We start from the raw sequence: 15436 nt of genomic DNA, 5'->3' as shown, positions 1-15436 counted from the left end.
AGCTAAGGAGCGCCTGTGGACCAAGCCTCTGAGAAACTGCATTTTCGGCCTTTTATCACAACATTTGGAGAGCGATAGTTTCACAAGGCGACAATTACGAAAGGTCAAACAAGGCAGATTTGATGGCCAGCTTATCAACCATCAGCAATGCAGAGTAGATAGAGCGATTTAAACGGTAGGAGCGAGTAAAATAGAGAGTTTTCAAAGCCGTGTAGAGAGGATTTGCTGTGTAAGCTGGCCACCTTCCCTTTATATATACTCTTAGTATATAGGACGGTCTGGCAGGAAATGCATGCGCGCCGGCCGGCCGCTTAGGGACTGGTCAATTTCTTCGGCGGGGGGGGGGGTCGGTGGATTATTTTTTGCAAAAAGTGGCTGACCCCCCCTATTCCAACTTTCGAAAACAGGGTGTCCCCCCTATTCCAACTTTCGAAAACAGGGTGACCCCCCCCCCTGCGCGAAACAAACGTAAAACAAAAGGTGGAATATAAATTGAATAATTCAGTATATATATATATATATATATATATATATATATATATATATATATATATATATATATATATATATATATATATATATATATACATATACATATAACTGTGGGGGTATATTTAAACATTCAGTCATTCTGTGTTTTAATGAAATTGTTGTCATGTCAGTTGTAAGACAGGAACTTAAAAGTGCCAATTCTAAAGTTTGAATACAGTATTTTGGAATGAGCTGTATGTATTTCAACAACTCTCTTTATGCATAACCAGATGTCCAGAACTGTTGTAAGAAAAATGTGATTGTGAAACATTAGTGCATGTTACTTTCTAATACTAAATCCTCATAGAGTAAACAGAGAAGTATCAGGAATTTGTCATGCATTTTATATGAACTGCAGATTTCATAATTATTAGTACACTTTGCAAAACAGACTTTCAATTCACAGACATCAAGATATTTCTGACATATATTTGTGATATAGTAATTTACTGTGCCCGAAGGGCGTTCCGAAAAATATTCGACATCCAGATATCTCATATATATATATATATATATATATATATATATATATATATATATATATATATATATCTGATATATGCAAGTCATGCAGCTGAAGGGCATGCTGAAAAATATATTTGATATTTTAAAGAAATGCGCCCGAATTTTAGACATACAGATATCTCAGATATATATATTACTAATATATTAAAGTTTTGCACTAGGACAGGGCTCTGAAAAATAAAAATTGTCTCATCATTAAAGTTATGCGCACGAAGGGCGTGCCGAAAAATAAGGATGTCTTATTATTAAAGTTACGCGTCCAAAGGGCGCGCCGAATATGCAACTGAATGATGAAATTTGTGGCTGGCACAATGCATTTTATGCAAGTATGAGCCTGTGTCAAAATTGAAAAACACACTGACCCCCCTCCCCCTATCGGGCATTTCAAAAACATGGTGACCCCTATCACCAAACTCTAAATCAGGGTGACCCCCCCCCCCCCTTATGAATCCACCGGCCCCCAGCCGGAGAAACTGACCAGTCCCTTATGTCCTACACAACTCATATACATGCAGCGTTTTCATCGAGTTCTCCTCCTTATAAAGGAAGCACAGCCTGGATGAAATACGAACTCGATCGATTATGTGATACCTATATTTCATAATTACGATTTATTATTTTAATAATTATGAAAAAAATATCATATTTTAGTGAGTATTTAGGTTGCAGTGGCGGGCATATCGACTACGGGATCAATAGATCGATCCGAAAATCGATCTACTTAGCAGACTACCCAGCTAAGGAGCGCCTGTGCTATACAGTAACAAAACTGAAATCACGATCAACGGAATTGAATTACATGCTCTGTAAAGCCTTAGTACAGGGGAGAGGGGTGACTTTGTAAATGTTGGGAAATCACGCGATAGTAGTCTGTGGTGGGTCATGTTTATATGTTTGTGAGCAAAGTTTGAAGGAATCACTCTAATTCACTTTATCGATTCATCTTCACTGTCAAATCACATTTAATAGACGCCTTGTATGTGCATAAAGTAGTGACCTGCGATATGTGTGTTCACGAATTCAACATGTGCTGGCCGGTAAGGCACTGGAAAAAAGTTTTATGGAGGGAGGGCGAATTTTTCAAAATGATGCTGAGAAAAGTGACTCTCCCCATTGTTATACCGTCCCTGTACGTGCTATAGTCAACATCAATAATATTTTATTTAACAAATATTTACTAATTCATAATGTGACGCCTCATCCCACCAAACTATGAAGGCTGTTGCACTAATATACTGGCAAATAAGTGAAATCCAGGTCAAAGGTCATCCTGGTTACTTGATATTTTTGCTGTACACTTTCCTCCCATGATGGCCGTGTGGCAAAAATCAGACCTGTAGCCATATTGGCTAGCCGTGAATTAGACATGTGCATAATTAATAAGATACAGGATGTTGCACCATTGGTTTCCTCATGTCCATAAATATCAATAGTGTAGAACTTGTAGTTACCAGTCCGAGGTAATGTCCATATAGAGGATAGTTGGGAAGAGCGAATGGCGTACCGTATATGTAATGAGGTTAAAGCAAGAACCAATCATGTACTGTATATGTAACAAGGGTCAAAGGTTATGTTGGCTCACTTTGAAATGTTAAGCTCAGATCGCAATCTGATCTGACAGATCCACCGATCGAGTGAGACTGTTGGCTACCCGGATGTGTCTCAGCCCGAGTCGATTCGTGACGTTCTACCGTGTTAAAAATTGTAAGATTTCTTCAGGAATAGTTTTCTGAGTTTCTTTACCCTTGACCATGTTCGACAAAGAGTTATTGGACGTTTTTCGTTCTCTTTTCCAGCTTTTGGTTAACTTCTTGGCGATTGATCCGGCACGCGTTTTTCTGAGCGAAGGGTCAATCGTACCGGGAAATGCATGGTGATCGAAAAAATTGTGCTCCAACGTGCTCCGATGACCGACTGAAACAGTTGACCCATCTTTGCAAAGCTTGAAACCTTCTCCATACTGCACATAGCAAGGTTAAATTGAAATTTGACAAAAAATAGGCGACATTTGGCGACAAATAATTTAGTGTAAATTTACATGTGTCACATGGGTCAAATCCTGATTTCTAGGAGCGGTACCTGGCCAGGAAAATCATCCAAAGAAGTAATTTTCGATGTACTAACCACTTGTGTCAGTCACCACCTCGACTGTACTGAACATTGTGCATAACATCTACATCTAAAAACTACCCAGTGCTAAAAATAAAGGGTGAAATCAAGCCGAAAAGTTTTGAACTCGTTGCAATGTATGAGCCTAGGTTTGCACGATTAATTATTCATGACGTTCGCGACGGCAGGTTCGCTGATTGGTTTATCATAGTATCCTCTATATGGACAGTACCTGGACTGGTTACTGATTTATCGGAATATTCGTTAAATCGAGGTCAAATGTCATCCTGGTCATTTGACATTTTAGCAGAAATCTTTGTTAACATAATCATCTCTGTCCACTAAACTTCAGACCACTGCCTCTGTTAGCTCGCCTATTATTTATAGATGTGCATAATTAGTAAGGTACAGGATGATTTGAGGGTCGAAGGTTAGTGTCCCATACCAGTCACAGTTCGATAGACACTGGCCGTCTTTGACTCTTACGTAGGATAAGATATAGCCACAGCTTAGTTGCAAAGGGGGGGATAGGGCAGGTCAAAGGTCATAAATTCTCAAAAATAATATTGTAAAAATCTTCTTAATATTATCATGGCTTAAGACCTAGATATTTGAAATAAAGCAACCTTACCATATGGTCTACAAAATTAATATATAGAATTTTGATTGATCAAGTTTTAATATTACAATTTTACGCGCTGTGTGATTTTGAAAAATACTGGCCCTCCCTCCCTATAATTTCTCTCAAGTCCCTTTCTGCATATGCCCCTTGATGTAGCATTCATAAACAAACATTCGCTGGTCACCAGTTCATGCATTTAGATGGCGGCGTTGGAGCCGGAATGTTGATTTATCCATGAAAATGAATCAATGATTAAATTGGAGTGAAAATGCACCTATTTCTAGCTTAACATGCTAATCGTACATATATCGTGAACTTTGGCTCGCGGCTTCCCCGGCCATATTAGGCTGTGTTCACAAAAAACGGTTAGGGGGGGGGGGCTGGAGGAATTCACGGGGGGGTTCGACAATTTTAGGGGTAGTAGAGGGGGGGACTTTAAAATTTTGCTCTACCTGTAGGGGGACTTGAAAATTATTTGGCAGCCTTTTTATGTTTTACATTTTCCAATTCCAAGTTCGTCAATGAAAAATGAATACCATTTTATATCATCCAAATGTTGTTAAAAATTAACAAAATCTTAAACCATTTTGTCACATTTCATGACTTTTATCTCGAAAAATCTAAACATGTGTGATTTGTCGTAAAAAACAAACTTAAGCCTAGTAACAGGGCAGAAGCTGCAACTGTTAATGATTTCTGCAATATTTCTATTCAATATAACTACAATTTCTTTCTATCTCCCTACAGCATGCTCAAACACACAATATTTAGTTTGTTGACAAGCCTTGTGTATATAAATATGTATTAGGTGATGATTTAATTGGAGTCCAGACTGACAGTCAGTTGTCAGTGATACAAATGCATGGTACACATACACAGGCTGTGATAGCAAGCTGAATACTCGACAGTTCAATATGCTGTAGGGAGTAGAACAAGAACGCAGTTGTATAAACTGAACAAAAATATTGTCACAATTATCAAAGTTAATACAGCTACTGCCTATGGGTAGTGTCACTATCATTTACAGCCTCCTACTGCAATGTCACTGTCACTGCATACCTGAACAGTGACAGAGATAGGGATAGCTCTGACTCTGATGTACACGGTAGTTGAAGAAGAGTTTGAGTCAAATAACGCTCATGACAGTGAAACATACCGGTACTTGTAAACAAGATCAGGCCAGAGAGCAACACATGGAAGAACGCATGGGAATTATTGAATTCTGGCATATGAGAACAATCAAATATAAAGAAAAAAGATGGGTTCACCATGTTTGATTTTCTAAATTTTCACATTCTTGTCATAAAATAATGTAAAGATAAAACTTTGAACAGTAAAGACTAAATGAAAAAATATGTGACCAAATGGAATTATTATTTTCTAACCAAATGTGCAATTATTACACACAAAATTTCAGAGATTAAAACATTTATTTGATGGAATATTTTAACCTTCCAGTATTGTAAATTTTGAGTATCATCTAATTCATATATGTCTACTTTTGAAACAAATTTTTGGTAGGTCACTGTACTCAGTTTTTTACAATATGGCAATTAGCCAGAATTTACAATTTGCCTACTATCTCATGGTTGTCATTTTTGTGCTCTTCGGCGGGAGCAATTGACCTGGCCAGAGTTGGATTAACTCAAGTTGGCTTTTAGACCAATAAATCTAAAAAAATCACCGATGCATTTAAAGAATTTGCCTTGGGAATATGACTATACAAAGTGCTAATACAGGTAGTGTTGAACACCTGTGAGCAGAATGGTGCAATACGTGTTTATTTTTTCTGCTCTCACATACTTTACAATACAAATGCGGGCCTGTGATAGTTGGGGGAACTTGAAAAATTTTGACCGTATAGAGGGGGGCATTTGAAAAAATTGTAAGGTACTGAGGGGGGGGGGGATCTGAAAAAAATAAGATTTCAATCGCGATTCCTCCAGCCCGCCCCCTAATCATTATTTGTGAATGCAGCCGTAGATCGTTCTGCGAAATAGCACAGTACTTTATCCTTGCACACAGTTTGAAAACATCGGCTCAGGGGTGACAGAGAAACAGCTGCTGACGGACGGACGCACGGATGGACGATAGACGGACGGGACCCAGTCCTAAAATGTTGAAACTTTACATGGGAACTACAAGACTGGGATTTTTTACTCTGTGTGAAGACAGACACTGAAGACAGCCAATATTGTCCATATGCAAGAGAATGATTAGGCCTAAGTGCATTGGCATTAGGCAGCAGATGACGAATAGGATGAGGGGGTTGAGAGGGAGACACAGTGATCGAGTTAGACTGACCAACAGAAGAGGAAGGGAAGAGAGGGATGAGGATGAAGAGGGTAGCAACAAAGGACGAAGCTAAAATGGAGCCAACGGAGCCGAACGGGGCCACCAATTCCTTAAATGATGTGCTCTGATACCTGACCAGGGCCAAACGGGACCAAAAGTCCTCAAAATTGACTGTATCGACGACGTATTTCCAGTCTTTCCTCGCCTGATTTACTACTGAACCAGAATAAAAATCAATTTTGTGAAACCAGATATGGAAAGGAGCGCCCCACCGTGCAGGCTTTTCGGCAGTCCCTCTATTAAATGGACTTTGATCACGGAGGGACTGTGATCGGGGAAAGTTAGCTGCAATAATTGTAGCCCTTGGTTGGTGGGGCTTGGGCTTCTGTCGTGCAGCTCGCGCCTTACCTGGTTGGGGCAAGGCGCGAGCCGCACGACAGGAGCCCAAGCCCCACCAACCAAGGGCTACAATTATTGCAGCTAGGGGAAAGTGTGTTAGTTTCAGCAAATGTATAGTAGAAGGTGCACTGATGCGGACGGATTTTGGGAGCGTTCAGTTATTATGGCCGGGGGGGGGGGGTGGGCCGGCAAATTCTTCCTGCGCATCAGTCAAAATAAGTGAACCCCCTACCCATTGTACCAAAAAATTGATGACCCCCCTTTCAAGATGACAAAAATTTCATGAACCCCCCCCCCCCCCAACATTGCTTGAGTAAAGTTGCACACACAAACACCTCAGGGGTATGGAGCGATAGAATCCCCAAAAAAAGAGCTTAGATTTTTTTTAAATGGCCTTCCTTACAAACTCAAAAGGTGTTGATGCTCAGATTTCCCCTTCTGACTTGCTTATAATTTTGAAATTACCCCTCAAAGGGGTTGGACAGAAATTACTAGTAGAACGCAATATTTTTGCGCAAGCGTGCGGGTACAAAATTTTGATATTTGGATTTAATCAAAAATCAGCTGTTGATAATGTTGATTCACTATACATGGTATACATATATTTTCTCATACATGTATGAGAAATCTATGTAGTACTTTTTCAATGCAAAACTATATCTATGCATTTATAGATATTATATAATTTACATAAATGTAGTTAAATGAAATTGGGTTGTTACAACTCACTGGCATTTGGACAAAAAGTTTGACCTTAGAATTTCACCAAAAATGTTCATCCACTATACATGGGAGTCTATGACAAAATCGTGAATAATATTTTTTCCCAAGAAAAACTTGGTATACTTATGCATATACAGACGTTCAATAATTAACATAATTGTACTTGATTAAAATATGATGGTTAATTAAATGTGAATATTATATGTACAAGAAATCTGATTATGGAATCTTACTGAAAATGTTCATCCACTATACATGGGAGTCTACGAGGAAAGTATGAATAATTTTTTTCCAATACAAAAATAGGTAAACCAATGTATTTATGTACTCTCGATTATTGATATCAATGTACTAGATTAGATTAGGGTGGTAACAAATGGATGTGTTTGCCAGAAATTGGATTTTGGAATTATACCAAAATGTAGATTCACTGTACATGGGAGTCTAATAATTTTTTTCCAATACAAAACTATCAAAATCTGTGTATTTAGAGACATTTGATAATTCATTTTAAAGTACTTAGTTAGCCTAGGATGGTTAAAGGTTGATATGTGTGCAAGAAATTGGACTTTGGAATTTCACCGAAATGTTGATTCACTATACATTAGAGTCTATGAAAAAACTAAGAATATTTTTTTTACAGTGCTAAACTAAATTAATTTGTGCTTTTATAGGTGTTCGATAATTGATACAAATGTACTTGATTCAAATAGGGTATTTAAAAGTTCAGATGTGGACAACAGTTATGATATTGGAATTTCACCTAAAAGTATTATTTAACTTTTCATGGTACTAGTAGTCTCAGTACAGGTAACTGTTAAAAAAATTTCCCTGACAAAACTTGCTATATCTCTAATATGTAAGTAATAGGAATTGTTCATTGCCCTCAGTTCAGTGAGCTTGATTTACAATAAGACAAGCCTCAGAGTTGTCAAGTCAAGATGTTCATGTGACAGATAATTATACTTTTGTTCAGATTTACAGGTGAATAACTGCAGAGAATGAAATCATGCAATGAATCATTTTTATCTCCCAGAATATTGATGAACACTGAAACTGCTTTTCGACAGGACGAATACTTAGGAATGGACCATTAGACCTTGGGAGGGGGGATGGTGGTCACAATGAAATTGTGAAAATTTTTTTTTATTATTGTAAATTTCTAAATTTTTTTTTTCAATTGAGATTAGCTGTGCAATTTTTTTTCAGAGTAAATTTTCAGATATATATTTTTTTTAGTCCGTCGCTGTCTGAAGATAAAGAGGGCAAAGATGTGGTGTGAAACACCACAAGCGGCCGCGCAAGCGGTCACGGGGGGGGGGGGGGGGAGGTCAGGAGCTCCTGCTGTTGGAGCTTTTGAAAAATAGAGATAAAAATGGTGTTATTTAGTGGCACTTGGGGAATATATTTGTGGGGGCAGGTCAGGAGGGGAGTGTCCCCCCTCCTGCCGTTGGAGCTTTTGAAAAATAGAGATTAAAATGGTGTTATTTGGTGGCACTTGGGGAGTAAACCTCGTGCGGTTTACAACATGCCAGCTAAAGCCGTGAGGTTTAGAATTGTAAACCCACTCGAACCCGTACAATTACCTATACTTAAACCACAACAGAACATACATAAGCCGATTTTCACAGACAGTCATCTGAAAGACTGCCTTTTTTGTTCCGAGAGTCAAAGATTTGCTTCAGTTAAAGGAAAATGGGATAAAGCAGTCATTTTAAAACTAAAAGTGACAACATTAAAATTTCCGTTACACTTTTATAAACAACAAGTCATCGTTGATTACACAGTCCCCACTTGTTAATGGGTACTTTGATTACAGGTCCTCAGAGAGGATAGAGTCCTCTTCATTAGGTCTGTGATAAAAATACTTTTGAATAAATTCGCTTGATACATGTCTGAGTTGTAGTTCAGGACATGAAAAAATCGTAATAAAATGGCCACATGTCGGTCATATTGGATCGTATCACAAAACAAATCAATGTGCAATCTATGACATTGGTCAATGTCCTTGTACCAACTTTGAATAAAATCAGTTAAAACATGCCTGAGTAATGGCTTTGTACATGAAAAAATCGTAATAAAATGGCCGCCTGGCGGCCATATTGAATCGTATCACAAAATAAATCGACGTGAATATGTATGACATAGGTCAATGTCCTTGTACAAAGTTTGAATAAAATCGGTTGAGATATGCCTGAATTATGGCTCTCTCTACATGAAAAAATCGTAACAAAATGGCCGCCTGGCGGCCAAATTGGATTTTATCACAAACCAAATTGATGTGCATATCTATGACATTGGTCATTGTCCTTGTACCAGCTTTGAATAAAATCTGTTGAAACATGTCTGAGTTATGGCTCTGTACATGAAAAAATCATAATAAAATGGCCGCCTGGCGGCCATATTGGATCGTATCAAAAAACAAATTTACGTGCATCTGTATGACATATGAAGTAATCCTTGTACCAAGTTTGAATGAAATCGCTCCAGGCATCTTTGAGATATCTGCGTGAACGGACGGGCGGACGCACGCACGCACGCACGGACGCACGGACATGACCAAACCTATAAGTCCCCCCGGACGGTGTCCGTGGGGACTAACAACCTCACAAACTGAAAGTAAGTTGCAGGAAAATACCTAAATGCGTTGAATGGCGCCCTCAACGCTTCAGTTAGTCAAAGACACTGCAATGGTCAAAGACGATGTCCCGGGACATGTGTTTTGTGGCTGTTTTACACTTTTGTAGTTAACTTTTGGTCCCGTTTGGCCATGGTCAGGTATCAGAGTTAACCATTTAAGGTATTTATGGACCCGTTCGGGTTCGTTGGCTCCGTTGGCTCCATTTTGGCTCAGTCCTTTGTTAGGATACACCCGGATGAAGATAGATTGATCGAGACAGATTGGAAAGAGGGCATCAGAGTAAAATTTAAAGAAAGTCCTTCCACGGAGAAGAGGCAAAAAGTCAGTCTAAAGGGAGCCTTTAAAAAGAAAGGTTAAACAGTACATTGTATGGAATGTGATTTTACCGTCTCAATGGGACAGCATGCCCACTGGTGATTGGCCTTACGGCAGCAGGTGTTCTTTGCTGGACACTTTGTTTTGCCGTCGGGGCAAGTCACTATCTCTTTGAGAGCTGGTACTTTCTGGATCCACGGTATTGCTAGGACAGAACCGTTGAAGCACTGGCCCAGTACATTACATTTGTAGCCTGGGGGACAGCAGTGTTTTCCATCACCACAGCACACAGCCTAAAATGAAGCACAAACCATAACAATGTTAGCTTCACTTCACAGATTAATCTATTGAGACTTCCAAAATGCCCCGTATACAGCTCAATTATCTCCATTTAGAACGATGAGTTTAGGCTGAACCATGGTTGTGAAAGGCTTGAAGAACACCAGTTCCCTGTTAGAGTTGCCAAAATTTATTGACCAACTCTTTAATCCTTGATGTCTTTCTGGCGCAAAGAAGTCAAATTTGCATTTATTATTAGTAAAACATAGGGCCAATGTCCCTGAAGCTACTATTGACATGGAAAACAAATTTAGTTTTTCCTGACTGTATGGAATTATCTCACTATAAACATCATCCTGGGGATATGGATATCAAATATTAAATCTGTCTGACCAGCGGTTTTGAAAAAACCAAGTGACCTAACAGTCGACAAAGCTCAACTCATATGTATGTAGAGAATAACTATTTGTGACACGTGTTATCTTTGATAACTCATTCCAGGATGGCCTGGCCAAAATGGCAAAATTAGCCGCAAAAATACAAAATCAAAGATTTCATCATAATTTTAATATATTACATTAAGATAAACCCTATCAACATGTATGCCAAATATCAAATCTATCAGATGAGTAACATTTGAGAAACAAAGATTTTGACCAAAATGGCAAAAATTGACCCAGAAATACCAAAATTGAAGATTTCATCAAATTTAAATATATATCACACTAAGACAACCCCTAGGAACTTGTATACCAAATATCAAATGTATCAGACGAGTAGTTTTTGAGAAACAATTTTTTTACAAAAAACGGCAAAAATTACACCAAAATTACAAAATTGCAGATTTCATCATAATTTCAATAAATCATGTTGAGTTCATCTGTAGGAACCTGTATACTAAATATGAAAGCCATCAGATGGGTACCTTTTGAGAGAGAATTTTTTTGACTATAAATGACAAAAATTTCCCAAAAAATACAAAAGTGTAGATTTCATCATAATTTGAATATATCATATTTTGATCATCCCTATGAACCTGTATGCCAAATATTAAAGCTGTCAGACAAGCGGTTTTGATGAAATAAATGTTTGACCAAATATGACCAAAAAATCCTTGAAAATACGGATTTGCATATTTCATCACAATTTGAACAAATCTAAGTTGGGTTATCCCTAGGGACCTGTATACCAAATAACAAAGCTGTCTGACCAGCAGTTATGAAGTCTGAAGATTTTTTACTAAAAACGCCTTTTGTTTGCACTACTTTGCATATTTTCAACAATATCAAAAATAGAAAAGTTAGTTTCTCATAATCATATTTTGCATCTACACAACAAATATTAAATCTGTAAGTACTAGGGTTCTCAAGATATTTGAGTGGACGGACATCCTCACAAACGGATATACATACATACATAATACATACAGACTGACGCCAGACGCCAGACGGATAACCATCCCAGTAGCTTCTATAGTCTATAGTAGCTAAAAATTAATTCAAAACAATATGAAGATTTTGAACACACACACACTGAACAGTGATGTATTTCATGCACTGTGATGCCCAATCATCTTCACAAAGTAAAAAATACCGTCAAGGACAGTGTGCTCACATTTGGTTTGAATTGGTCCATTCAGAAATATTTAAACCAGAAAAACAAGAATGACAAAAGTAAATAAGGTCTGAAACTTTAGGTATTGGAGGTCAACTTTAGGAACACGCATAGCAGAGGAATGTTTCAACGTAGTCCCACTTAGTTTGAGCAGGTCTGCCAATATGTAACAGTTCATGAACAATGACAGGAAATGACTCAGTCAATGGTGTAGGCTCTTCAGTTACTGCCACCACTCCCATACATTAAGGTACACTGCATACAAATGACTGGATACAAATGAGGTTATGCCTCACAGAACCTCTGCCTAGGCTGTTTCAGTTAATACCACTGTGCACCACTCCCACACATCTGCAGGATTTTCCCTTTTTCTTGCCTCATTTGCATATTTTTGACACTGAGATGTTCATTTGAACAAATTCACTTCTCAACCTCTGAGTCTACCTGTACATCAAATACTAAGATGGTAGGTGTAGTGGTTTGGGAGCTTTTGAAGTGGACAGACATACATCAGCACATACTATTATACAGACATACAAACGCCACACACTTACCATATAAGCTCTTTTTGGTATTTATACATATACCAAACATGAACTAATAAATGAGAAATTATAGAGATAGTTGAAAGAGCTCCACAATCTGCATAAACTTTAGTGTGCAAAGATCTGATCATGCTTTGCTAGTATTGTGTGGCAAGAGGAAAGCACATTTAATATGAATCATGTTGAAAATGAAGAGAATAAGTGGCAAAACATGACTAATTATGTCCTGAGAGACTAGCCTGAAAAGCAACTCTGTGATTGTACCAAGATAATGTGTTCAAATGACTTTTCCACCTTGCTTAGGGGCTGTCGATAATAAAGGCTGATACACCGTGCTGCAAAGCTGTGGAATGCTTTACCAATTGAAATCAAACAAACTACTGTTCTGTACACCTTTAAATCTGACTTGAAAGATTATGTGAAAATGAATGTTCCTTTGTAGATGTAATTATTGTAATAATGCTTGAGCCCTGATGAAAATTACTGTACAAGTAACTCGGCCGTTTAATAAAAGTGTAAATAAATAAATAAATAAATAAATACACAAGAATGTGATTCCTTCGTTTTACTTGAAACCCCCTCCCTCCCCCCTCAAAACGAAAGTTGTTTTGCGAAATGAATTTCGTATTATGATGAAAATTACAGGAAGAGCACATTCATTAATAAACCTCCACTTTACGCATTTCACTTTTTAAGACAGAAGATTTTAATGTATTTCGCACGTAAGAAAATGTTTCACGTACATGTTTCACATTGTAAAAGCGTACAAGTTTTATTTCACATTTGTATCTTTTCGTTGTCTTTTCTGTCTCCGTATTTTGAAATAATTCTGATCTCGATGAATGTGAAGGTAGCATTGCGTTCTCGCTGCAAAGTTGCACTTCGAAAACAATAGACGAAAATCCTTATGCAATTTTAACACAAACAAAATGAAATAAGCTTTTACCCCTCCCCTGAACGAAAGAATTATGTTTGTCATGCGTCAGCTTTTATTATCGACGGCCCCTTAGGCTCAAATAATTCACACATTCTTGATCTAAACAAAGGCATTTTCGGTTTCCTTGATAGAGGGCGACATCTGGACAGCCAAGGGCCATGCTACTTACATCTGGTAGTGGACAACAACGCCCTCGACTGATGAATTGCACCTTTAAAATTATGCGGTTGCCATGATTGAAAGTGCTTGCACTGATAATACTATGTGTAAATTTGAGCTTAAGGGAGCGTTCAGTTATTACGGCCAGGGATGGGCCGGCAAAATCCGGGGGGGTCACCTTAAATTTGAAAACTGCAAAGGGGGGGGGGGGGTCATGTATTTTTCACACAGCTCAGAGGAGGGGGTCCCTTAATTTTCATAAGTATCCGTCCCGTCAAAAAGCAGTTTCAGTGTTTAGAAATATTCTGAGGGATAAAAATGATTCGCTGCATGATTTCAGTCTCTGAAGTCATTTAACTGTAAATCTTAACAAAAGTATAATTATCTGTCACATGAACATATTGACTAGGCAACTCTGAGGCTTGTCTTATTGTAAATCAAGCTCACTGAGGGTAATGAACAATTCCTATTACTTACATATTAGAGATATAGAAAGTTTACCTGTAGACTACTAGTACCATGAAAAGTGAAATTATACTTTTAGGTGCATTCCAATGTCATAATTGTTGTCAACATCTGAACTTTCAAATACCATATTTGAATCTAGTACATTTGTATCAATTATCAAACACCTATAAAAGCACAAATTAAGTTAGTCTGGCATTGAAAAAAAAATATATTTATAGTTTTCTCATAGACTCCAATGTATAATGAATCAACATTTTGGTGAAATTCCAAAATCCAATTTCTTGCACACCATCCTAGTCTAACTAAGTACTTTAAAATGAATTATCAAACGTCCATAAATACACAGATTTAGATAGTTTTGTATTTGAAAAAAATTATTCATAGTTTCCTCATAGACTCAAGTATAGTGGATGGACATTTTCAGTGAAATTCAAAAATCAGATTCTTGTACACATCATATGCACCTTTAACCATCATATTCTAATCAAGTACAATTATGCTAATTATTCAACGTCTGTATATGCACAAGTATAGCAAATTTTTCTTTGGAAAAAATTATTCACAATTTTGTCATAGACTCCCATGTATAGTGGATGAATATTTTTGGTGAAATTCTAAAGTCGGATTTTTTGTCCATTTTGTCCATATGTAACAACTCTATTCCAATTAAGTACTTTACTGTCAATTATCAAATATCTGTAAATGCATAGATATAGTTTTATATTGATATAGTATTACATAGTTTTCTCGTAAACAACCATGTGTAGTGAATCAACATTATCAACAGCTGATTATCAATTAAATCCAAATATCAATATTTTTTACACACACTCTTGCACAAAAATATTGTGATCCACCCATTATTTCTGTCCAATCCCTTAGGGGGGTAATTTCAAAATTCTAGCAAGTCAGAAGGGGAAATTTGAACATTAACACCTTGTGAGTTTGTTTGAAGGGTCATTTAAAAAAATCTGAGAATATGTATATTTTTTAGGGGGGGTGATTCTATCGCCCCCCTCTCCAGGTGTATGCAGCTTTGCTCAAGTAATGGGGTTGAGGGTCATGAAATTTTTGTCATCTTAAAAGGGGGGGGGGTCATCAATTTTTTGGTGCAATGGGTATAGGGGGGTTCACTTATTTTGACAGATGCGCAGGAAGAAGTTGGCAGCCCACCCCTGGCCATAATCACTGAACGCTCCCTAAATTGTCTTTTAATTCTTGTAAAGAAGAATTTTTACTTGTAATATCTCGACGTTATTATAGGTTTTTTGTGA

General features: G+C 37.5%; 1 protein-coding gene across 1 annotated transcript in view; it reads right to left on the bottom strand.

Annotated features, from left to right (window-relative positions):
- Positions 1-15436, bottom strand: part of LOC139141232 (multiple epidermal growth factor-like domains protein 6) — a 49482-nt gene that overhangs the window by 2951 nt on the left and 31095 nt on the right. The window contains exon 16 of the mRNA XM_070710856.1: positions 10232-10453. Within this exon, the coding sequence (XP_070566957.1) occupies positions 10232-10453 (222 nt within the window). The remainder of the gene's footprint in view (positions 1-10231; positions 10454-15436) is intronic.

The sequence above is a fragment of the Ptychodera flava genome, chromosome 9 (genome assembly GCF_041260155.1).
Source record: "Ptychodera flava strain L36383 chromosome 9, AS_Pfla_20210202, whole genome shotgun sequence".
Taxonomy (NCBI): Eukaryota; Metazoa; Hemichordata; class Enteropneusta; family Ptychoderidae; genus Ptychodera; species Ptychodera flava.
The sequence above is the reverse complement of the archived record's forward strand: the minus strand, read 5'-3'. Positions and strand labels throughout refer to the sequence as shown.